This window comes from Megascapheus bottae, chromosome 24 (assembly GCF_031878675.1).
Source record: "Megascapheus bottae isolate mThoBot1 chromosome 24, mThoBot2.hap1, whole genome shotgun sequence".
Classification (NCBI taxonomy): Eukaryota; Metazoa; Chordata; class Mammalia; order Rodentia; family Geomyidae; genus Megascapheus; species Megascapheus bottae.
Genome location: NC_143532.1, coordinates 18,761,869 through 18,787,019, shown reverse-complemented (window position 1 = coordinate 18,787,019; position 25,151 = coordinate 18,761,869). Strand labels below are relative to the sequence as shown.

The following is a 25,151-nucleotide window of genomic DNA, read 5'->3' as shown; positions in this document are numbered from 1 at the left end:
ATCCGAAGAGTACAAGAGCGAGAACCCAATAACTGCATACCCAAAGCTATGGTCATGGTAATGGAAATATAAACATAACTATATAGACATAAAAACCTATGAGTCTATAAACATGTTGTATTTCATGAATTAATACGTTTCTATGACATACAAACCCTTAGCCTAATTTTCATTAAGTTCTAAATACTAAGTCTCAGTGATTGTAAATAGATTCCTCCTTGAATACTTGTTAAACTTGTCATTTAAAATATGTAAAAATCAGGGCCGGGAGTTTGGCCTAGTGGTAGAGTGCTTGCCTAGCATGCACAAAGACCCGGGTTCGATTCCTTGGTACCACATACGTAGCAAAAAAGCCAGAAGTGGTGCTGTGGCTCAAGTGGTAGAGCCCGAGCCTTGAGAAAATCCAGGGACAGTGCTCAAGCCCTGAGCCCAAGCCCAGGACTGGAAGAAAAGAAAAAAAATGATGTAAAAATCAACATTAATTCTTTAATAAAAAAAAAAAAAAGTATCTTGGGGCCGGGAGTTTGGCCTAGTGGTAGAGTGCCTGCCTAGCAAGCACGAAGACCCAGGTTCAATTCCTCAGTACCACATACATAGAAAAAGGCTGGAAGTGGTTCTGTGGTTCAAGTGGCAGAGTGCTAGCCTTGAGAAAAGCCCAAGAACAGTGCTCAGGCCCTGAGCTCAAGCCCAGGACTGGCAAAAAACAAAACAAAACAAAAAACAGTTTTAGGAAAGTTTATATACACTTCTGCGCATATAAAGAAATCAGGCATATATACACATATACAGAAATAGACAAATACAGAATAAAGCTCAAATAAACATATTGTTTTTAACATTGTATGTATATGCTATATATATATATGTATATAATATATTTATACATATTTGAGTTATTTATTTCTGTTTGTATAGTATAAGAGATCAAACCCAGGGTCTCACACACATTAGGTTACCCAGAAACACACGCCCCATCCCACTATTATTTTCTTGTATTTGTTTTCTCAAAGTTATATGTTATTTTAACCAGTAAACTAATTCTGAAAAAAAAAAAAAGACATTTTTTTACATAGCTAAAATTATTCAACTTCCCAATCTCTTTAAATTTATAAGGCAAACTTCTAAATCTTAGTTCATTTTTATCAAAATGCTAACTGCATATAAATTGTGCTAAGGTCTCTCAAAAAATTACATAAAATTGACTTTATATCATGAATATACTAGTGTCTTTCTGTCCGTCTGAAATTACCTTCAAGTCTTGGGCCACATCAAGTATTCGAGACAATTTGGCCTGGTCATATTGCTCCCCTCTCATGTACCATTCTGCCATTGCATGCATGATAAGCTGGCGTATTGATGGAGACTGGCCCTAAGAAAAAGAGTAGGAGATTAGATGGAAACACTTCAACTTGATAATCTTCTACTTGATAATCTTGACAAATGCTTGCCTCATTTTTTTTTTTTTTTGCTTTTGGCCAGTCCTGGGGCTTGAACTCAGGGCCTGAGCACTCTTCTTTGGCAATTTTTGCTCAAGGCTAGCACTTGAGCCAAAGAGCCACTCCACCTTTTTCTGTGTATTTGGTTTTGGGGAATTGAACCCAGGGCTTCGTGCATGCTAGGCGAGCACTTTACCACTAAGACTACTATTTACCTAATTTTGATGATTATATTCAAATAAAAATTATGCCCTTGCAAACACTAAATTCAGTCCTTAAAATACTGCAAGTGGAGAAATTCTTCATTCTATGAAGTAGCTTATAAATGCAGGCTCAAATAATTAAACAAAATATTTGTTTGTATATTCGCGTATATATCTGCTTACCCATTTTAAAACACAAAAATTAGAGTATGAAATAATATGAAGCTAGGCATTGTGGTAAAAGTCAATAATCTCAACACATATGAGGAAAAAACTAGAATATCATGAATTTCAGGCATACTGAAGTCATGTTTCAAAAAGAAAAGGGAGGGCCAGGAGTTTGGCCTAGTGGTAGAATGATTGCCTAGCATGCACAAAAACCTGGTACCGCATATATAGAAAACAGGCAGAAGTGGTGTTATAGCTCAAGTGGTAGAGCTGTGGCCTTGATAAAGGCCAAAGACAGTGCTCAGGACATGGAACGAAAGAAACAGAGAGAGAGAAGGGGGGGGAGAGGGAGAGAGGAAGGGAGAGAGGGAGAGAGGGAGAGAGGGAGAGAGGGAGAAAGGAGGGAGGGAGGGGAGGGGAAAGAAAAAGGGGGGGAGGGAGGGAGGGAGAGGGAGGGAGGGAGGGAGAGGGAGAGGAGAAGAGAGAGAGGGGGAAGGAGGGAGAGAGAGAGAGAGAAAGGAAAGGAAAAGAGAAAAGAAGGGTGCTGGTGGCTCACACCTATAATCCTAACTATTCAGGAGGCTGAGATCTAAGGATCGAGGTTCAAAGCCAGACTAGGCACTAAAATGTGTGAGACTCTTTATCTCCAATTAATCATCAGAAAACCAGATGTGGCATTGTGGTGCAAGTGATAGAGCACTAACCTTGAGCTGAAGAGCTCAAGGCCAGCTCTAGAGTTCAAGACCCGCAACCAACATTCAAAAACATTTTTAGGGGCCAGGAGTTTGGCCTAGTGGTTAAAGTGCTTGCCTAGCATGCACGAAGACCTGGGTTCGATTCCTTGGTACCACATACACAGAAAAAAGCCGAAAGCGGTGCTGAAGCTCAAGTGGTAGAGCTTTAACCTTGAGAAGTCCAAGGACAGTGCTCAGGCCCTGAGCTCAAGCCCAGGACTGGCAAAAAAAAAAAATAAAATAAACTAATTTAAAAATTAATTGTTTTACACCAAAGTAAGGACTAGAGTAAAATAGGAAGTATTTTTCCTTAAAAGTTTACCATTTTATCAATACAGACTCGCTTGGCATAGTGGGAAACATATGTAATCTTAGCATGACAGTCTGAGGCAAAAAAATTGAGACTTGCCTGGGATATAAAATGAAGCTATCTAAAGTATTAAAAATAAGAAAACACATAGTGGTAAATATATATAAACCCAACTATTCCAGAGAAGGAAAATGTCAGCTTAAGTAACTATTCAGAACTCAATCTCTATCCTATATAGGACAGGAAGATGAAGGCTGAAGACAAGCTAAGGCAAAGTTAGCATAGGACTTAGTTAGAAAAACTTAAGAGCAAAATGACTAGGATATGACAACATTGGCAGAACACTTGTCTAGTACATGGGGGGCTTATTAAGAAAAACTAATGGTTCGAGTAGAGCTGTGGATCAAATGGCAGAGTACCAACTTTGAGGGAAATACAAAAGCCAACCCAGGGGCCGGAAGTTTGGCCTAGTGGTTAAAGTGCTTGCCTAGCATGCATGAAGACCCGGGTTCAATTCCTCGGTACCACATACATAGAAAAAAGCCAGAAGTGGTGCTGAGGCTCAAGTGGTAGAGCTCTAACCTTGAGAAAGTCCAAGGACAGTGCTCAGGCCCTGAGCTCAAGTCCAGAACTGGCCAAAAAAAAAAAAAAAAAAAAAAAAAAAAGCCAACCCAGAGAACAAAGCTCTGAATCAAACCTTAGTAACAGCACCAAAAAAAAATAAATAAAAAGTAAGAAAAATCAAGGAACAAAAGTGTAGCTGTGGGGGGGGGGGGGAACATGGGAGGAGATAATAGTGTCTAACAAGAAATGTACTTACTACCTTACATATGTAACTGTAACCCCTCTGTATAGCACCCTGACAATAAAATGTAATTTAAAGGGCCAGGAGTGTGGACTAGTAATTAGAGTGCCTATTGCCTATCATGTACAAAGTCTTGGGTTCAATTCCACAATACCACATATACAGAAAAATCCAGAAGTAGTACTGTGGTTCAAGTGGTAGAGCACTAGCCTTGAGCAAAATAAGCTCAAGGACAGTGCTCAAGCCATGAGTTTTAAGTGTAGGGACCTCTGGCATTTGATGCAGAAGTAGAGTTCCTGCATAGAATGCATGAAGACCTGAGTTCAATTCCTCAGTACCATGCACATAGGAAAAGCCAGAAGTGGTGCTAAGGCTCAGGTGGTATAGCTCTAGCCTTGAGAAATCCCAAGGACAGTGCTCAGGCCCTGATTTCAAGCCCCAGGACTGACTGGCGTACCCCATCCCCAAAAACTCATCCTAGTTGTCAAACTCATTCTATTTGAAAAGAAAACAAAAACAAAGCTAGGTCATCACAAACTAAATAGAATGTAAATCAAAATAATTTTTAGCAGGCAATTACATTTATGATCTCCTATTTATTTTATTGTTTACTTAAGGGAAAGTGGAAATGCATCCTGACTATTCATGAGGCTGAAATCTGAGGATCAAGGTTTCAAGTCAGCTTGGACAGGAAAAGTCCACGGGGACTCTATTTCACACAGGCCCTAAATTCAAACCTCAAGACCACACACACACACACACACACACACACACAGATTGACAGATGTCTATAAAAATATGCTAAAGGGGGCCAGGAGCTTCAACTAGTGCTACAGTACTTGCCTAGCATGCACCAAGACCCAGGTTCATCAGTATACATACATAGAAAAAGCTGAAAGTGGTGCTGAGGCTCAAGTGACCTTGAGAAAGTCCATGGACAATGCTCAGGCCTTGAGCTCAAGCCCCAGACTGGCAAAGATAAATAAAATATGCTCATGCCTCCAAGAACATCAAATGTTAGGTGAAGAAATCGTGAACAAATAAATGGCCATGTCTTACCTGCCCATGCCAAGCATAGTGCAAAATAATGGCAGAGTTAGGATGATTTCCAAGGAATATTGGCATCAGAGTGGAGATGAGTTCATGACGTAGAGTGTGCCATGAAGTGTTGATTTGGAGTAAGGCCAATACCAGCATGTCTGGACAGTGTTTGATAGGAAAGCCAAAGAGCTGTTTGACTTGTTCATACTGCCCAACTTCTGCAAGCCTAAGCAGAGATTCAATCAAATCCAAGCTCTTCCTAAAAAAAAAAAAAAAAAAAAAAAATGAAGGAAAGATGTTCTGTCAATGAAAATACTACGATACCAAACTGTTCTGGGGGTTTGGATTCTAAACAGCAAATCCATGACTTCACACATGCTGGTTCTTTCCAACTGAAATACTCCATTGGGCTGAAAACTTACAGCCAGAATAAGTGATTGCTAGCTAGTAGCACAAACCACATTGCTGTTAATGGATTTAAGTATTTAAATTAATGCTATTTGTCTAAAAATAATATGCTTTTGAAGCTGGTGTAATTTGGTGATTGAACATTTGATTAGTGCATGTGTTGGAACTAAGACACATTATCAGCACTATGAGAGGTAAGGGAGAACGCTGTTACACTTCAAACTAATTTCCAAGGCCATCCAAATTAACGTAATAACTGATAGAACAATTGTAAAATGAAAGATTTTTATGACTGGGGTGAAAAAAAATCATAGCTTAGAACTATTCAAATTCCAAAATTAATTGCTAGATGTCAGTGGCTCATGCCTGTAATCCTTGCTACTCAGGAGGCTGAGATCTGAAGATTATTCAAAGCCAAGTCAAGGCAGAAAAATAAAAAATAAACCCAGGGTTAATTGTTCAAATAAGGGTTGGCAAATGATATCTAGAATCCAAAGTCCAACCACTGCTTACTATTTTTTTGCTGGTGCTGGTGTTAGGGCTTTAGCTCAGGCCCTGGGTGCTGTCCTTGGGCTTTTTCACAACTGGCATTCCACCATTTAAGCCATGGCTCTACATTTGGACTTTCTGGTGGCTAAGTGGAGATAATCTCATGGACATTCCTGCCTGGGGTGGCTCTGAACCACAATACTCAGATATTAACTTGCCAAGTAGCTAGGATTACAAGTCACAGTCAATGAAGCCCAGCTACTGTTTATTCCTATACAATGTTCATTGTACTACCAGAGTTAAACAATCTAACAATTTTACAGAAATGTTATTATCTGGCAAGGAGCCAGTGGCTCACATCAATCCTAGCTACTCAAAGAGGCTAAAATCTAAGGATCTTGATTTGAAGTCACTGCAGGCAGCAAAGTCTGTGAGATTCTATCTCCAATGAAACAAGAGAAAACAGGAAGTGGAACTCCATCTCCAGGTGGTAAAGTACTAACCTTAAACACAAAAGCTTAATGATAGTCCATGAGTTCAAGCCCCATTACCAACAAAAAACACCCCCCACCGCGGAAAAAAAAAAAAAAACAACTAGGAAAGTTAGCACTGTGAGAGCAATAAAGGCTTCTTTACTCTGTTCAATGATAAAGTATCCTGAGAAAGCATACAGTTGTCCTTGTCCATAGGGGAGGGATTAGCTGCAGAACCGGCTCAAATACCAAAATCTATGTGTGCTCAAAAGTCCCTTATACTAATAAAATTGTCTAATCTTGACCCATTCCTACACAAATGATAATCATCTCCCTAACTACTTATGTATCTGATGCAGTGTAAAAGCTAGGTAATTTACTGTTACATTGTGCTGTTTGGGAGAAAAGTCTGCATATGTATGGTATAGGCGTTTTTTTCCTTTTAATGTTTACTATCTGCATATGGTTTAATCTATAAATATGGAAACAATCTGGAGAACTGGCTACAATCACAAATAAAAACTATGAGAAAGATACTAGTGGTGCATTCCTGTAATCCTAGCTGCTAAAGAGTCTGAGTTCTGAGGAATATGGTTTAAAGGTGGCCAGGGTGTCAGTGAAATCTGTGTGATACTTCTCCAATTAACTGCCAAAAAGCTAGAAATGAAGCTGTGGCTCAAGTGGTAGAAGCTAGCACCTTGAGTGAAAAAGCTCAGGGACAGTGCCCAGATCCTGAGGTCAAGCCCTGGGACCAGTGCACACACGTGCATGTACGCACACGCACATGCACGCACACACACACTCTACAGAATTTACCATGTAGCAATTTCTCGATTGTCATCCTCTGGTGGTGCTTTCAGAATATCAGTGGCAACAGTATGACAGGGATAGTCGGCAAAACAGAAGATCTCTGGGTTTATGAGGGAATGTTGAATAAAGGAGAGCTGAAACAAAAAAAGCAAACAAGTATTATGCCACAAAAACTTGAAACACCTTCATTAGGCAAGTCTCAATTATTAGAAAGATAACATTCCTTTAAAATCCTTTAAAATTATTGCTGTATGCCACTGGCTCACACCCCAGCTATCTTGGGAAGCTAACATCTGAAGATCACAGTTCAAAACCTGCCCAAGAAAGAAGTCCATTAGACTCTTACCTCCAACTTAACACCAAAATGCCAGAAGTAGAGTAGTACAACACTAGCCTAGAGCAAAATAGTTCATACATAGATAGCACCCTAGCCCTGAGTACAACCCCAGGACAAACACAAAATTATTTGTCCTTTTAAAATCAAGCAATTCAGAAAGATGAGATTATCTTAGAAATAATCATTAAACTAAGTCTGCTAGTCTCACTCCTTTGAGGAATACTCTCTAAATACACATATTCAATAATATTTGATTTGCTAGCCTATATAAAATGAACTCGCATTTATAAAAAATTTCAATCAATGGGTAGATGGACGCATATAAGAAATTCCTAGGATGGAGAATGTGGCTTAGTAGTAATCGTGCTTTGCCTAGCATATTATGAAGCTCTTGGGCTCAATTCCTCAATACCATATAATAGAGAAGGCCAAAAGTTGAGCTGTGGTTCAAATGACACAGTGCTAGCCTTGAGGAATATAAGCCCAGGGACAATGCCCAGGGGCCTGAATTCAAGCCAAAGGACAGGATGGGGGCGGGGGATTCCCTTTCCTCCTCCCAGTGAAACACCATTTACTTACCTGGCCTTCTGCATGTTTCCAAGGTCTATATATGAAGTCTACAGGGAACACTTCCATACCCAAACCCCTCTGAATGCCATAAACCACATTATGAAGTCCTTTACTGTCACGAATCTGAAATCCAGGATGGTCTAGTTCGTAAGTTACTTCCTTGAAATTCAAACTCGGGTTCTAATAAAACAAAAGAATTTCAAAGTTTAACTATGCAAATTACACTTTTTTTCAAAGAGCCAGTCTAAAATACATTTCATATAAAGGCTTTCTACTTGGTTGTAGTGTAGCTCTGTGGTAGATAGAGCACCTTCTTAGCATGTAAGAGTCCCTAGATTTAGCTCAGAGAGACACAGACCCTTCCTTCATCCTTTCTCTTACCCCTGCCTTAATTTAAAGATTTTAGAGATGTCATCAAGCTCTTTTAAGGTTTCAAGGCTAGAAAGAGTGCTACACATGTGCCATCCCAGTATTTGGGAAGCTGAAGAGGATCATAGGTCTGAGACCAACATTCTCAAAAGAGCTACATTCCCAGCTCATGTAAAAATTTTTTTATTTACTAATTTTTTTATTTTTGCCAGTCCTGGGACTTGAACTCAGGGCCTGAGCATTGTCCTAAGGCTTCCTCAAGGCTAGAACACTATCACTTGAGCCATAGTACCACTTACAGCTTTTTCTATGTATGAGGAATCCAACCCAGGTCTTCATGCATGCTAGGTAAACACTATCACTAGACCAAACTCCTGGCCTCATTTTTTTTGTGGGAGAGGGGCTTCTGACAGTCTTGCTACATAGGTCAGGCTGGACTGTTAGTAGTAGTCCAGGCTGGCTTACAAACTCATAATGTTCCTGTTACAGCTTCTAGAATGCAGGGATTATTAGACAAATGCACCAATTAAGTGGATTTTTTTAATTAGTATGCCAAGGGGCTTGAACTCAGCCTCAGTATCACCTAACATAGGGGAAAAAAAAAAAAGCAGGAAGTGGTGCTATGGCTCAAGTGGTACAGCTCTAGCCTTGAGAAAGCCCAAGGACAGTGCTAAGGCCCTGAATTCAAGCCCCAGGACTGGCAAAATAAATAAAAATCGAATAAATGCAAAGCTTTATTACCTCTTACCACCAGCTTTTTTGTGATCCACTATATATTCATGCCTCATTCTCAAAAATTCTTTATTAGTTTTTAAACAAATAAGCTTATTTCATCTCCTAAAAGGCCCTAACATATCTCATAATTCACCTTCACAATGGTATTCAAAACTGTAAAGCAGGGCTGGGAGTTTGGCCTAGTGGTAGAGTGCTTGCCTAGCATGCACGAAGACCCGGGTTCGATTCCTTGGTACCACATGCATAGCAAAAAGCTGGAAGTGGTGCTGAGGCTCAAGTGGTAGAGTACTAGCCTTGAGAAAGTCCAAGGACAGTGCTCAGGCCCTGAGCTCATGCCCAGGGCTGGCAAAAAAAAAAAAAACAAAACTGTAAAGCAACATCCCAGTAAGGCTCGAACTGATGCTATGCCACTTATCTAATTACTCTGATACTTCATTTTTTAAAACCAGTATGATAGGGAATTACCAAATACTACTGCTGCTCTTAGTTGGCTGGGCCTATGAGTTACAAAAGCTTCATTTTGGGTACATCATACTAATGGCTGGATCACAAAAATAGGGTTGTATGAACCTACCAGTTCCTTAAGAACATCAATCAAGACTTCCACGTTCCAGGTGTGTGCCTGTGCGCCATCGCTTTTATCTTTTCCATCACTCCAGATTCCACTGCCAGGAGCAGATATACTCTGTAAAGGTAAAACTTAAAAGTAAACAAATCCAACCATTTAATGTGTTGACTCTGGCTGATATGACAACTCATTCTGCTATAGTTTAAATAAAGATAGCAGGAGGCCGGGAGCTTGGCCTAGTGGTAAAGTGCTTGCCTAGCATGCATGAAGCCCTGGGTTTGATTACTCAGTACCACAAAAACAGAAAAACCTGGAAGTGATACTGTCTCTCACATGGTAGAGCACTAGCCTTCAGAAAGCCCAAGGATAGTATGCAGACCCTTACTTAGTTCAAGTCCTAAGACTGACCAAAAAATTATAAAAAGCAGGATATTAACTCATTGTGTAATATGGCTGAATTCACAAACCTGTAATGGAATACCATCTGTTAATCCTGAATGAGTTCGAGCCATCATTCCCAAAACCCTGGCGACCTGGGCAGCTGTGACTTCCCGAACACCAAACTGCATGATTATATTCCGACATTCTTCAATACTGAAACAAATACAATTTTTTTAAAGAAAAACAAAAACAAAAACACTACCACTCTCAAATACCAAGGTAAGGAAATTTTAACATCGAAGTCAAAATTTTTAAATTACCCATTTGATTTTTTTTGCCCTGTCCTGGGGCTTGAATTCAAGGCCTAAGCACTGTCCCTGAGCCTCTTTGTGCTCAAGGATAGCACTGACCACTTCAGCCAAAGTGCACCTTCTGTTTTTTTCTGAGTAGTTTACTAGACATAGGAGTCTCACATGATCCTCAATTCTTAGCCTCCCGAGTATCTAAGATCACAAGTATGAGTCACTTGTGCCCAGCAAAATAACCCACTTGTATAAGAGATGGCAAAAGTGCAAAATACCAATGGTAGAAAATGAAGCCAGTAATAATACATCTCACAATTGAACAAAAATATATTCAGGGGTCAAGAGTGTGCCCTAGTGGTACAGTGCTCACCTAGCATGCATGAAACCCTGGGTTTCCTGTACCCCTTACACAGAAAAGGCTGGAAGTGGAGCTAAATTTCAAGTGGTAGAGTACAAACTTTGAAGGAAAAAAAAGAACAGAACAATTCATGGTCAGTGCCCAGGCTGAATTCAAGCCCCACAGCTGACCAAAAAAAAAACAACAACAAAAAATAAAAAACAACAACAACAATAAAAACACTCAATATTCACTGTGAATCAAGTTACTTTTTAAAATTTCATTTATTTTATTTTATTGCCAGTCCTGGGCTTGGGCTCAGGGCCTGAGCACTGTCCTTGGGTTTTTTCAAGGCTAGCACTCTACCACTTGAGCCACACCACCACTTCTGGCTTTTTTCTATGTATGTAGTACCAAGGAATTGAACCCAGGTCTTCATGCATGCTAGGCAAGCACTCTACCACTAGGCCAAACTCCCAGCCCAAATTACTTTTTATACAAGGCGAGTTTAACTAAAAAATGTGAAAATGTAGAGCTGGGAGCATAGCCTACTGGTAGAATGTTCGCCTCGCATGCATTCTATTCCTCAGTACCACATACACAGAAAAAGCCAGAAGTAATACTGGGGCTCAAGTGGCAGAATGGTAGTCCTGAGCAAAATGTGTCCAAGGACAGTGACCAGGACTAAGTGAATGTATATATGAAGGGCTCAGAAATAAAACTTTTGATATCTAAGACGCGTATATGAAGGCTTTTAAAACACTTCAAGTTACACTTAAATTCAAAGCAAAGCACATTAATTATATACTAAGAAAATAAATTAACCCATTATATTAGACATATGTGCAGCTACTACTACCAATAGTTTACAAATTCTTTCTTCCAAGTCTTATTTTGATGACTAGCAGAAGAAAAAAACAACAACAAAACTAACAGACTGGGCACTCATGGCTCAAGCCTATAATCCTAGCTACTCAGGAGGAAATTTGAGGGTCACAGTTCAAAGCCAGCTTGGATATGAAAGTCTGAGACTCTTATCTCCAATTAACCACTAGAAAATGTGAAGTAGCGCTGTAGCTGAGCTGAAGAGCTCAAGTACAATGTCCAAGCACAGAGTTCAAGCTCCATGACCAAACAAAAACAAACAAACAAAAAAATAAACCCTAATACACTGAGTCTTCAGCATGACCAAAAGGTCAACTCACTTTTACCTCTCTGTGCCTTCACTGCTCTATCTGGAAGGTCATATAGTAAAAGCAGAAAAGGGAAGACAGGAAAGTAAATAGTGAGGATATTGAGGGTGGGGTTCAGGAAAGAAAACATTAAGATACTAAGTATAAAATGAAGTTCTAGGGCTGGGAGTTTGGCCTAATGGTAGAGTGCTTGCCTAGCATGCACGAAGACCTGGGTTTGATTCCTCAATACCACATACATAGCAAAAAGCCAGAAGTGGTGCTGAGGCTCAAGTGGTAGAGTGCTAGACTTGAGAAAGTCCAAGGACAGTGCTCAAGCCCTGAGCTCAAGCCCAGGACTGGCAAAAAATAAATTAAAAATTAAAAAATAGGCCCGGAGTTTGGCCTAGTGGTTAAAGTGCTTGCCTAGCATGCATGAAGACCCGGGTTCGATTCCTCGGTACCACATATAGAAAAAAGCCGGAAGTGGTGCTGAGGCTCAAGTGGTAGAGCTCTAGCCTTGAGAAAGTCCAAGGACAGTGCTCAGGCCCTGAGCCCAAGCCCAGGACTGGCAAAAAAAAAAAAAAAAAAAAAAAAAAAATTAAATAAAAAATGAACTTCTGTAAAACTTGCCTAAACCTGTCTTTCTAATTAATTATGCCTCTCTTAATCAGAAGGCTAAAGACTTCATTTCTAATTTGAGAAACTAATCAAAATAGACATACAGATATTTAACCTTCTCAGGAGGTTTATAGGTGACACCTACACTAGTATGTAGAAAATTTTAAATGTAGAAACAAATTTTTTAAAGAATTACATAGTTTGTCACAAGAAGTTTTACTACTAACCTTGCACAAAAGCCATAGCCTACTTCTTGCATGAAATCAGCCAAAGAGCTCTCCATCATGGTTTTAGCTACCCCTCCAGAATCAGGCAGGATCCTGTCCATTAGAATGTCCCGTTTTTCAGGATATAAAAGTGGTGCAAGCACCACAGGACAGCGTTCTTGAGGAAAATCTGAAGGGAAGAAAAACAAAACTGCTATACAGATTAAAAATCACCAGGGGCTAAGGATTTAACTCAGTGACTTGAGTGGTAGAGAACCTGCCTGGAAGGCCAACAGTTTGGCCTAATGCTAGAAGTTCTTACCTATCATGCATAAAGACCTGGGTTTGATACCTTGTTACCACATCCAGGGAAAAAAAGCCAAAAGTAGTGCTCTGGCTCACATTGTAGAGAGCCTGCCTAGCCTTGAGAAAATCCAAGAACAGTGCTCAGGCCCTGAGTTCAAGCCTCTGGACCAGGGGGGGAAAAAAAGAATTTGCCTCAGATTCACCAAAAACTGAATGTCTTCTGAACTCAATTCTTCCAAAAATTAAAATGTAAAGCAAAGTTTATCTAATTTCACCAACCAACTAGCCCACATTATGACTTTATACTAATTGTAGAATCTGAATTTTTTTTTTGTCAGTCATGGGGCTTGAACTCAAGGCTTGGGTGCTGTCCTACATTGAGAAACATTTTCACTTCCAGTTTTCTGGTGATCAATAACAGATACAAGTTTCAGCAGGCAGTGTACACCTGTAATCCTAGCTGAGTACTCAAGAGGCTGACAGATCAGGCAGATCAGGCACAAAAGGGCATCAAAGACTGGAGACTCTTATCTCCAATTAATCCCTAGAAAATGGGAAGCAGGACTTGGCTTAAGAGTAGCCTTGAGCTGAAGAGCTCAGGGACAGAGCTCAGGCTGAGTTCAAGCCCCATGACGAACCAAAAAAAAAAAAAAAAAAAAAAGATTCAAGTTTCAGACTTTCCTGCATGGCCTGGCTTTGTACTTACTGTCACAGGTCTTAGCCTCCTGAGTAACTAGGATTACAGGCACAAACCACCAATGCCCAATAGAATCTGAGTTTTTCTTTTTGTTTTATGGCCAGTCTTGGGGCTTGAAACTCAGGGCCTGAGCACTGTGCTTGGGCTTCCTCAAAGCTAGAGCTCTACCACTTGAGTTACAGCAGGCATCTACCACTAGGCCAAACTCCTGGCCCAGAATCTGAGTTCCTATGTCACAAAAAATTACCTGTGTGTATACTTTTTGACTATTCAACTATATCAATTCAGAGCTTAGTATTTTAATTGTCACAACAGAACAATCTATTCTCCCAACAGGCATCAGAAATAGTGTATAAAAATCTGTTGCAAGGCTGGAATAAGGCTTAGCGGTAGAGTGCCTGTCTAGTGTGCATGAAGCTCTGGGATTTGATTCCTCAGTACTACAGAAACAGAAAAAGTTGGAAGTGGTATTCCTCCTCAAGTGGTAAGAGTGCTAAACCTGAACATAGAGAGTTCAGGGACAGCTCCCAGCAAAAAAATAAAAATAAATTCATATGTGGATATCTGGATTCTACTTCCATCTTCCATAGCAAAGATTACTGATGAAGGTAGATTCTGTTTTGTTTTTCTTCTTTTTTTTTGCTAGTCCTGGGGCTTCAACTCAGGGCTTGAGCACTGTCCTTGGGCACTTTTGCTCAAAGATATTACTCTGCCATGTGAGCCACAGCACCACTTCCAGCTTATTCTATAGATGTGGCAGCAAGGACTCAAACCCTGGGTTTCACACATGCTAGGCAAGCATGACTATAGGTCACCATACTAGCCCCATTAGGTTCATCTTGTACTAGTTTATCAGACACTTATCTCTTTTATGTTTTAATTTTTCTCTAAAGAATGAGGAAGATAAGAAACAAGTAAATTTGTCTTTGCCAATTCTCTAACATCCTAACATAGATGGTATCAGATCTAATGAAGAATTTCTTACCTCTGCGCAGAGTCTTAAGAAAAGCGTCTATCTGTTCCTGTCCAACTCCAAAGGCCCCCTTCTGCCCAAAAAGGAGATGGGAGAGGAGGAGGTGTAGGACCTCTATTGCTATATCTTGGAAGCCACCTTCTTGATTTCCACTGACGTCTGCGTCTATGTAAGAACGCAGAAGATCTGGAAGCTTCTGTTTGATAAACTGGGCAGCTAGAAATCAAGTAAACCAAATACCCCAAGTTATTAATAGCCCACATACATAAAAATTCACCGTCTTTTTTTGTTGTTGGGCTTGAACTCTGGGCCTGGGTGCTGTCCTTGAGCTCTTTAGTTCAAGGCTACCGCCCTACCCCTTGAGCCACAGCGCCACTTCTGGTTTACTGGTAGTTAACCTCAGATCTCAGTCTCCTGAGGAGCTAGGATTACAGGCATGAGCCACTGCGCCTGGCTCACATACTCAATATATACAGATGTCATGCTTTTTCCTTCACCAAATCACCATTTAGCTAATACACTTACAAGTCTATTTCAGAGGTACAAAAAGAGTGAGACAACAATAGTGCCATGTGCTGATCATCTCAGTGTTCTGAGTTAGGAGGCTGGTGAATTTGAGGCCATAAAGGGTTACATAGCAATAACCTTTTTACTGGCCCATCTCCAACGACTCACCCCTCAAAACCAAAATATGGGGGAGGGGGGAGCAGAGACTAACTGTTGGCAGCTGACTGAAAAGTTGTTTTACAGGATGAGAAAATTCTAAAGGGGTCAGGAGTTTGGCCTAGTGGTAGAGTACTTGCCTAGCACATACAAAGACTGGGGTTTGATTCCTCGGTACCACATACATGGAAAAGCCACAAGTGGTGCTGTGGCTCAAGTAGTAGAGCACCAGCCTTGAGGAAAAAGCCCAAGGACAGTGCTCAGGAGCAAACCCCAGGACAGGCAAAATAAATTCCTAAGATCAATGTAAATATAGGCAACACTATAGAAACATATGCTTACGGTGTGGCAGGCTCAATGGAAAAGTACAAATCTCTATCTGCTCCAAAAAAGGAAATGAAAAAAGCTTTAAGAGAAAATTTTATATTGTGTTATTAAAAAGAAAAATGACATGGGGGTGGAAATGTGACTTAGCAGTAGATCGCTTGCCCTAGGTTTGATTCCACAGTACCACATTAAGAACATAAGGCTGCGACAGCCGGTAGCAGTGGCTCACACCTGTAATCCTAGCTACTCAGGAGGCTGAGATCTAAGCATCACAGTTGAAAACCAGCCCGGGCACTAAAGTCCGTGAGATTCTCATCTCCAATTAACCAATAGAAAACGGGAAGTGGGGCTATGGCTCAAGGAGTGGGGTGGTAACTTTGAGCTAAAGAGCTCAGGGACAATGCCCAGGCTGAGTTCAAGCCCTATGACTGACCAAAAAAAAAAAAAAAAAAAAAAAGTATAATTTTTGGGATAAAGTGACTTACCAAAACCTCGGAGATCTGAGCTAGAAGAATTCAAGAGGGCAAGGCCAAAAATTACCTGAAATAAGAAGTATTACATTAACCAAAGTCAGAGGATGATTTATAACTCTAACCCTACAACTCTTTTGTGAAACCACTTACCTCTTGTACTTTGCTTAACTTGAGAACTTTACTCAGCTGGGCAAACAAGTGAGGTGCAGGCTTTAAACTCTAAAACAAACCAAATTACATTTAAAACAATGGCTTACGAAGTTTTTAAAATCAGCATACCCAAATATGAAACTATATGCTAAGCAACATAATTCTGTAGCGCTATTAGAAGCAGTGTATCATATCCTTAAGCTTTCACATGGTCTGTTTTTAGTGTGATTCTGTTTATAATTAAAAGAACTGTCTTGATGTCAGAATGCTACAAAAAATTTCAAAGAAATTATTGAAAAATTTGAAACTAAGACATTACCTTCATTAAGAGATTATAGAAAGGGGTGCAGCGGCTCACACCTGTAATCCTAGCTACCCTGGAGCCTACCTAGATCTGAGGATCAAGATTCAAAGCCAGCTCAGGCACAAAAGAACCTGAGACTCTTATTTCCAATTAACCTTTTTAAAATGGGAAGTAGGGCTTGGCTCAAGGGTAGGGAAGTAGCCTTGAGCTAAAGAGGTCAGGGACAGCACCCAAGCCCAGTTCAAGCCTCATGATCCACAAAGGAGAGAAAAGGAGACAGAGAATTATATTCTAGACAGGTTATTGGCAAACACCTTTCACCCAGCACTTGAGAGCATGAAGCAGGAAAACCAAGAGTTTAAAGTCTCCTTGAACAAATTAACAAGACCCTGTCTCAAAAATAGAAGAGCAGGCTATCACAATCTCAGGACTAATTAAGATAAAAGTAATACCAACCTTCTGGTAGTGCAATGGATTATCAATGGCATATGACAATGTCGAGATAAAATTTGGCTTTGTAATCAGCGACGCACACTCCTGAATCAGAAACTGTGTCTTTAAAAATAAAAAATGAATTGCTATTAGCACTGACTGACCATTACCTCATACAAATGAAGCAGATCTCAGAACATTAAAGAACAATTTCATACTGCATACTTTTTGTCAAAATCAATTCTTAGAGAAAATTTTAATTAAAAAATGTGTGATGGGCACGATGGCTCACACCTGTAATCCTAGCTACTCAGAAGGCTGAGATCTGAGGATCATAGTTCAAAGCCAGCCCAGGCCACTAAAGAACATGAGACTCTTATCTCCAATTAATCACTGGAAAATGTGAAGTGGGGCTGTGGTTCAGAGGTAGGGTGGTAGCCTTGAGGTGAACAATGCCCAGGCCCGGAGGTGGCTCAAGGACAGTTCTGAGGCCCAGAGTTCAAGCCCCAAGACCCACCCAAAAAAAAAAAAAAATTTAAAATATGGGGGGAGGGAAAAAAGGAAGAAAACATGGGAAGGCCTACCTAACAATGTTCAAGAAGTACCCAATACCTGATGATGGTTATTTTAAACCCCTTTGTACATTACCTAACAATAAAATTAAATTAAAAAGCAAAAAAATTAAAACAAGCCATTAATTTAGTGAGTAGTGATGGAGAAATCTTAAAAGAAACCATAAAAGAAACCAATCAGAAAAGGCTATAACTCAGGATTCCAATTATAGAACGTTCTGTAAAAGGCAAAACCGTGATGACAGTAAAACAGCGGGTCTAGAAAGGGGGAAGAATAAAAAACAGAAGAGAAGATGTTAAATCAGTGGAGCTCTAGAATATGCTACTATAATGGTGGACATTTGTTATTCAATACTTCTCAAAACCCAGAGAAAGGCAGGCACTGGTGGCACACCTGTAATCCTAACTGCTCAAGAGGCTGAGATGCCAGTCCAGTCCCAAAAGTCTAGAGATTTTGATCTTGAATTAACCACCAGGCCCTGTGGCTTTAGCCTTGAACTAAAGAACTCAGTGACAGAACCCAGGGTCCAGAGTTCAGGCCTCAAGACCAACCCCCACCACCCATCACTGGGGGAGAGGATGGGATGACAGAAAATGTACATTGCATAAATCGTAATGTAGGATATTTCAGGTCAATGTAATGTAAAACAATTGTGAAATGAAAAATAGTAATAGTAATTTGAGGACACAAAAAATCTAGTTTTAGATCAATTATAGACTATTCACGATTGCAGGAAGTTATGAAAATATTTTTAAGTACTCATATAAACAGGTTTCTTGGTGTTTATGTCCATGTGCACGTGCACATGCACATGCTGGTATTGGAGCTTGAACTCAGTCCTGTAGCTTTTTCGCTTTTGGCTAGTCCACTTAAGCACACTACACTTCCAGCTTTTTAAAAGTTAAATGAAATTACGAATCTTATGGCTCACACCACTACTCAGGAGGCTGAGATGAGGACTGGAGTTCAAGGCCAGCCCAGGCACAAAGGTCCATGAGACTCTAATCTCCAATTAACTACCAAAACTGGAAGTGGTGCTGTGTCTCAAGTAGTAGAGCACTAACTTTGAGAAAGCCCAAGGACAGTGCTCAATCCCTGAAATCAGTCCCCAAGACTAGCAAAAAAAAAAAAAAAACAAAGAGGGGCCAGGAGTTTGGCCTAGTGGTAGAGTGCTTGCCTAGCATGCACGAAGACCCGGGTTCGATTCCTCAGTACCCCACATACATAGCAAAAAAAGCCGGAAGTGGTGCTGAGGCTCAAGTGGTAGAGTGCTAGCCTTGAGAAAGTCCAAGGACAGTGTTCAAGCCCTGAGCTCAAGCCCACCACTGGTTTAAAAAAAAAAAGAGAGAGAGATACAAATAACAATGATTAACTATTACAAAATTAAGAAGCCAAAAAGAATATGCACAAGAGATAGCAAATACTTTCTCTGCTTTACTAGTCACAAATACCTCCCCTTCCTCTCAATCAAGCACGGCTGTCACCAGCAGACTAGCCTAAATGAGATAATTCTGATGGTTTACAGTCAGGGGAAAAGAGGATTGTCTGGATGCTATTTCCGAATGTACATGTTATGCAAAACTGCAATTGATTGAACAATTAAGAGCTAAGTGCATATAAACTTTATAAGCCTCAAATACCTGATGGAAATCTTTGCCACTGCTTTTACCATCGCCACTGAAATCAACATGTGAAAATAGGCAGCGTAATAAATGCCTGTCTGCCTCAGGACCGTGCCGATTCACAATCTGCAAAGGACAAAAATGTAAGATTAAGAGAGGGATTAATATATACTTGCTTTCTATGTAATATACACTTATTTAGTCTATACTTATGTGTATACATGTAAATTCATGTATAGTATATGCATATGTATATATAATACTTATAGGTAAAGAAGGGTGTCTAATGTGTATTTCAATAGTTTTATTCTTAATTTTTTTTTTTGCCAGCCCAGGGGCTTGAACTCCAGGCCTGGGCACTGTCCCTGAGCTCTTCAGCACAAGGCTACTGCCCCACCCTTTGAGCCTTCACACCACCACCCATGTTCTAGTGGTTAGCTGAAGATAAGAGTATAACATTCTTTTTTTTGGGGGGGGGGGGGGGAGGCAAGGGCCTGAGCATTGTCCTTGGACTTTTCTCAAGGCCAGTGCTCTACCACTTGAGACACAGCACTACTTCTAGCTTTTTTTCTATGGATGTGGTAACGAGGAATAGAACCCAGGTCTTCATGCATTCTAGGCAAGCACTCTACCACTAGGCCAAACTCCCAGCCAAGATTATCAAATTCTTTAGTGCCCGGGCTGGCTTTGAACCTTGGTCCTCAGATCTCAGCCTCCTGAATAGCTAGGATTGCAGGTGTGAGCCACCTCGTTCAGCTGTCCTTGAGCTTTCTCAAGGCTAGTGTCCTACCACTCAAGCCATAGCACCTTTTTCAACCTTTTTGTGTATGTGGTACCAAGGAATCGAACTCAGGGTTTAATGCATGCCAGGTAAGCAAGCACTCTATCACTAGGCCACACTCCTGGCCTTTTATCCTTAAATTTCAAGGTATGATTATCTGAGTTAAATACAGGTAAAGAGGTACAAGCACTAAACCTCCTAGCCTGTTCCACACACACACAAATAGGCCTTTTATTTATTATTAAAACTCTGAAGTTTAAACAGGTTCTTGAACTGGTGGTTCATATCCATCAGCTTGCTTGACTTTAGTACCAGTCTTGTCCCTAGTAGCTTTTCCACCTTCACCATGAAGCTCCATGAGTTTTTTTTACTTTAACTAATCTTGTTAAAATTTTCCATTTTAGGGGCCAGCAGTTTAGCCTAGTGGTAGAGTGCTTGCCTAGCATGCACAAAGATTGGGGTAGAGAGCTAGCCTTAAGCAAAAGAGCTCAGAGACAGCACCCAGGCCCTCAGTTCAAATTCTATGCCTGAATCAATGAATAAGCAGCAAGCAAGCTGGGTATCAAGAGACTCACGTCTGAACAATCCTAGCTATTCAGATTAGATCTAAGAATTGAAAGTTCAAGACCAGCCCAGGGAGGAAAGCCTGTGGGACTCTTATCCCCAATTTAATCAGAAAAAATTTGAAGGGGTTTCGTTCTAGTGGCACAGTGTTAGCCATATGTAAAAGGAGCTCAGGGACAGTGCCCAGAGCCAGAGTTCAAGCATCAGGACTAATATAACATATTAACAATTACAATGAACAGAAACACGAAGAGATGAACATTGGTCACGTCATGCTACATACCCACATATACTTCTACCCATCTGTCCCCTGCATATTAATCCCTTGAATGTTATTACTTTCTTTACTACATTACTTACATGCTGTATTTCCTGCTGGCTGGCTCGGTAGTTTTTCTTGGTTAAATTGTCCACCAGGTAGCTGATTTGAGACAAGGCCAGCGAAAGCGAGTCAAGATTCATTGCTGGTTGGGGCGGAAGCAGGCGGCCGAGCCCGGCGCAAAATCACCATTATTCCCCTTTAGTCACCTCAGAGGCAGGTTAATGCTTTCTTTGTAATTATGCTATATCTGGTATCTGTATAATTTCTTCAATTCTTCTTTACCAGGTGTCTTACTCTGTCCTGAAACATGGCACCTGTCATACAATAAACAAAAATTTAAAAAATGAATAAAAGCAGAATTTTAAATTAGAAGAAAAGGTTAAATAACTTTCATCATGTTACAAAGGACTTAAAGATTTCTACTTTACCAATTCAACAGTTTCTACTATCATGATCAAAAGCAGCAAGAATGCACAATTAATAGTGTGAATAAGAGAGCCAGGAGTTTGATCTAGTGGTAGAGTGCTTGCCTAGCATGCACAAAGACCCGGGTTCGATTCCTCGATAACACATACATAGAAAAAAAGCCAGAAGTGATGCTATGGCTCGAGTTCTAGCCTTGAGAAAGTCCAAGGACAGTGTTCAGGCCCTAAGCTCAAAGCCCAGGACTGGCCAAAAAAAAAAATGAATAAGGTATCCCATACTTTTTCTCCTTTGTAACTTATTTTTTTCAAGACTTCAGGGACCAGGAATGACTCACATTTGTAATTCCTGACACCCAGGATGTAAAGATTAAAAACAATGTGGCTACCGGCTAACCTAGGAGAAAACTTAATTCTCAACTAAGGGGAAGAAGGGGGGGCCACCAAAAACAAGTGGAGCTGTGATTCAAGTGCTAGAGTGCTAGGCTTGACAGTACCCAGGCCCAGAGTTCAAGGACCAGAACTACCCTCCCACCCCCCAGAAAAGGATATAAGCCAGACACCAGTGGCTCACACCTGTAATCCTATTTACACAAGAGGCTAAGATCTGAGTATCATTTTTTCCAGTTCAAATTCTAGTATGGCCATTCTGAAAACAAAGGGAAAAAAATTACTTTTTCTTATAATACTGCATCAAAGATGATAGTTGGGTCTTAAAGTTACATTTTGGAATGTATTTTAGTTATTTGAATGGCTGACAGAAAAGGAAGTAAAGACTTCAGGAGCTGGTGGTCCTGGTCATGTTGTTTTAACTGTCCAGTACAGATTGCTTATCAGCAAACCCAACTACATGCTAAGTCAGAAAACCTTTATAACCAAAAAAGAAAACATGGGCTGGGAGCGTAGCTTAGTATGCACAAAGCCCTCAGTACCACAAACACAGGAATAGCCAGAAGTGGCACTGTAGTGCCAGAGAGCTAGCCTTGAGCAAAATGTGTCTAAGAACAGTGCCCAAGCCCTGAGTTCAAGCACTAGGACTGGCAAAAAAAAAAAAAGAAAGAAAAATTGAGTGACATGTCCTAAGAAGAAATGTAGTCTTAAGCCAGGTGGCTGACACCTGTGATCCTAACTACTCAGGAGGATGAGATCTAAGGATCAGGATTCAAAGCCAGCCTGGGCAAGAATGTCCATTAGACTCTTATCTCCAATTCCATGAGACTCTCCTCTCCAATTAATCACCAGAAAAATCAGAAGTGGCACTGTGACTCACAGTGGTAGAGGCCTAACTATGAGTAAAAAAGCTCAAAGGCAGCACTTATTTAGAGTTCAAGCCATGGTCATGACAAAAAAAAAAATAATAATCTACTTGATTTATTTAACTGTACCCCATCTCACCTTTATAGTAACAAAAGGGGGGAAAAACTTGCCATTGTTTTCTTTATAAATTCTCAAAAGTATCAGTGATACACAAGTCTGAATGCAAGTTTAGATACTCACGTTCAATTTAGAAATGTACTTATAATTTCATTATACTCAGAACTCACAAGTAAGACATAACAAAATAATCATGGGGCTAGACATTACCAGCTCACGCCTTATAGGTATGATACTTGAGACAGACATCTGAGAATCATGGTTCAAAGTCAGCCCAAGCAGGGAAGTCATAAGACTTTCATCTCCAACTATCAAAAGGCAGGGAGGTTGGTGGCCTAGTGGTAGAATGCTTGCCTAGCATGCACAAAGACCCAGGTTCGACCTTGGTACCACACCACATTCCCCCATGCTGAGGTGCAAGGATTCTAGACTTGAGGAAAATAACCAAGGACAGTACTCAGGCCTTGGACTCAGCCCAGGACTGGCAAAAAAAATAAAAATAAAAATAAAAGAAAGTAAGAGAAAGTAAGAGAAAAAAGGCTGGAAGGGCTGTGGCTCAAGTTGTAAAGCACTAGTTTTCAGCAAAAAAGCTAGGAACACCAGGCACTGATGACTCCACTGATGGCTCACATCTGTAATCCTAGGTTCTCAGAAGGCTGAGATCCAAGGATCACAGTTGAAAGATGGAGGAAGCAGCAAGGTTCCTAAGCCTCTTACCCAGTTAAAGCACCAAGAAGTCTGAAATAGAACTGTGACTCAAGTGGTAAAGCAAGGGGCCCAAGGAGAGCACCCAGGCTTCAAGCTCCAGGACCAGCAAAAACATAAAAAAAGATTTTGGAGGGCATTGGTAGCTCACATCTGTAATCCTAGCTACTCAGAGGCTGAGATTTGAGGATCTCAATTCAAAGCCAGCCTGGGCAGGAAAATCTTATCTCCAGACTCTATCTCCAATAAAGCACCAGAAAACTTGGAAGTAGTTAGTGCTTATGGCTCACATGGTAGAGCACTAGCCTTGAGCTAAAGAGCCCAGGAACAGCACCAAGGCTGAGTTCAAGCCCCATGAGGGACCAAAAAAAAAAAAAAGAAAAAAAGTGGATACAAGTTTCAAAAGCCAAACTTTAGTATATTAACAGGTTAGTACCTTCAATAAATAACCAATTCCCAGCTCTACCTTAATCTGTTACAGTGACCATGTAATTAGTCAAACTAGTACCTTTCTTCTAGGCCCAGGAAAAAAAAAAAAGGTGGGGGAGACTTCTGCACCAAGATAAACAGTAAAATCCAAACCATACGATTATCATAACCCAACCTTCACCTCTGACCAAGCCGAAAGCTTCTCTCCTAACATGGTAAACTATCTCAAAGACGCTCTTCCACTAATCTCTACTGCTCAGTCTCCTTTACTGGCTTTCTGCCTTGCAATATGAAGACTACCCAGGTCATTACAGTACCTTTCCCTTTACATATTTATCACAGTCTGTATCCTATGGCCAGAGCAGTAGCTAGCTCCTGATACTGAGTGGGGAAGGCAGCCTAAACAGGGGCCAGGTAGATATAAAATGTCCCAAGAGGTTGCCAATTTGAACTCACACAGGGCTGACTATCCATGCACTGTTCTTGAAGATACAAGATTGGTTGGACTCACATTAAGAATTGATGTGGCTGGGCCGGGAGTTTGGCTTAGTGGTTAAAGTGCTTGCCTAGCATGCATGAAGACCCGGGTTCAATTCCTCGGTACCACATATATAGAAAAAAAGCTGGAAGTGGTGCTGAGGCTCAAGTGGTAGAGCTCTAGCCTTGAGAAAGTCCAAGGACAGTGCTCAGGCCCTGAGCTCAAGCCCAGGACTGGCAAAAAAAAAAAAAGAATTGATGTGGCCATACAATGGTGACTCACACCTGTGATCCTACTCAGAAGGCTGACAAATGGGGATCGAGGTTTGAAGCCAGTCCAAGCAGCGAAATCCATGAGGCTCTTATCTCTAATTATAATCTACAAAAAGCTGGATAGGAAAGTACAGCAAATGTGCACAAAAGCTCAGAGATAGTACCCACATCCTACGTTCAAACCTAAGACTGGCACATATGTGCATGTACAGGCACACACAGAACTATGGGTCCTTAGAGTAATTAATTCCAGGGGCTGGAAATGTAGCTTAGGGGCACAGTACTTGCCTTGCAGGCAGGAAGCACTGGGTTCAACTTCTCAGTACTACATACTATATAAACAGAAAAAGCAGGAAATGATGCTGTGACTCAAGTAATAAAGTGCTAGCCTTTAACAAAAGAAGCTCAATGACAACGCCCAGGCCCTGAGTTCAAGCCCCAGTACTGGCAAAAAAAAATTCTAGCAGGGTGCCATGGCTCATCCCTATAACCCTAACTACTTTGGGGGCTGAGGTCTGAGGATTGCAGTTCAAAGCCAATCCTGGCACTAAAGTTCATGAGACTCCAATTAACCACTGGAAAACCAGAAGCGATGCTGTAGCTCAAACTGGTAGAGCACGTGCCTGGCACTGAAGAGAACAGCTCCCAGGCCCAGAGTTCAAGCCCCCACAAATAAGAAAAAAAAAGAAAGAGAGAGAGAAACAAAGAAAGAAAAGAGAGAGGGGGCAGGGGGAGGGCGAAGGGGAGAGAGAGAGAGAGAGAGAGAGAGAGAGAGAGAGAGAGAGAGAGAGAGAGAGAGAGAGAGA

At 40.8% G+C, this 25,151-nt stretch overlaps 1 protein-coding gene across 8 annotated transcripts in view; it reads right to left on the bottom strand.

Moving 5' to 3' along the window:
* Cnot1 (CCR4-NOT transcription complex subunit 1) overlaps positions 1-25,151 on the bottom strand; it is a 98,711-nt gene that overhangs the window by 56,477 nt on the left and 17,083 nt on the right. For all 8 annotated transcript variants that reach the window (XM_090357543.1, XM_090357539.1, XM_090357542.1 and 5 more), the window contains exons 2-14: positions 20,704-20,979; positions 19,017-19,124; positions 16,828-16,926; positions 16,068-16,136; positions 15,930-15,984; positions 14,467-14,670; positions 12,500-12,668; positions 9,924-10,050; positions 9,463-9,573; positions 7,794-7,964; positions 6,884-7,011; positions 4,716-4,956; positions 1,250-1,369 (exon numbers count right to left, since the gene is read on the bottom strand). In XM_090357543.1, coding sequence (XP_090213669.1) covers positions 1,250-1,369; positions 4,716-4,956; positions 6,884-7,011; positions 7,794-7,964; positions 9,463-9,573; positions 9,924-10,050; positions 12,500-12,668; positions 14,467-14,670; positions 15,930-15,984; positions 16,068-16,136; positions 16,828-16,926; positions 19,017-19,124; positions 20,704-20,805 — 1,704 coding nt within the window. In that variant the 5' untranslated portion in view covers positions 20,806-20,979. The remainder of the gene's footprint in view (positions 1-1,249; positions 1,370-4,715; positions 4,957-6,883; positions 7,012-7,793; positions 7,965-9,462; positions 9,574-9,923; positions 10,051-12,499; positions 12,669-14,466; positions 14,671-15,929; positions 15,985-16,067; positions 16,137-16,827; positions 16,927-19,016; positions 19,125-20,703; positions 20,980-25,151) is intronic.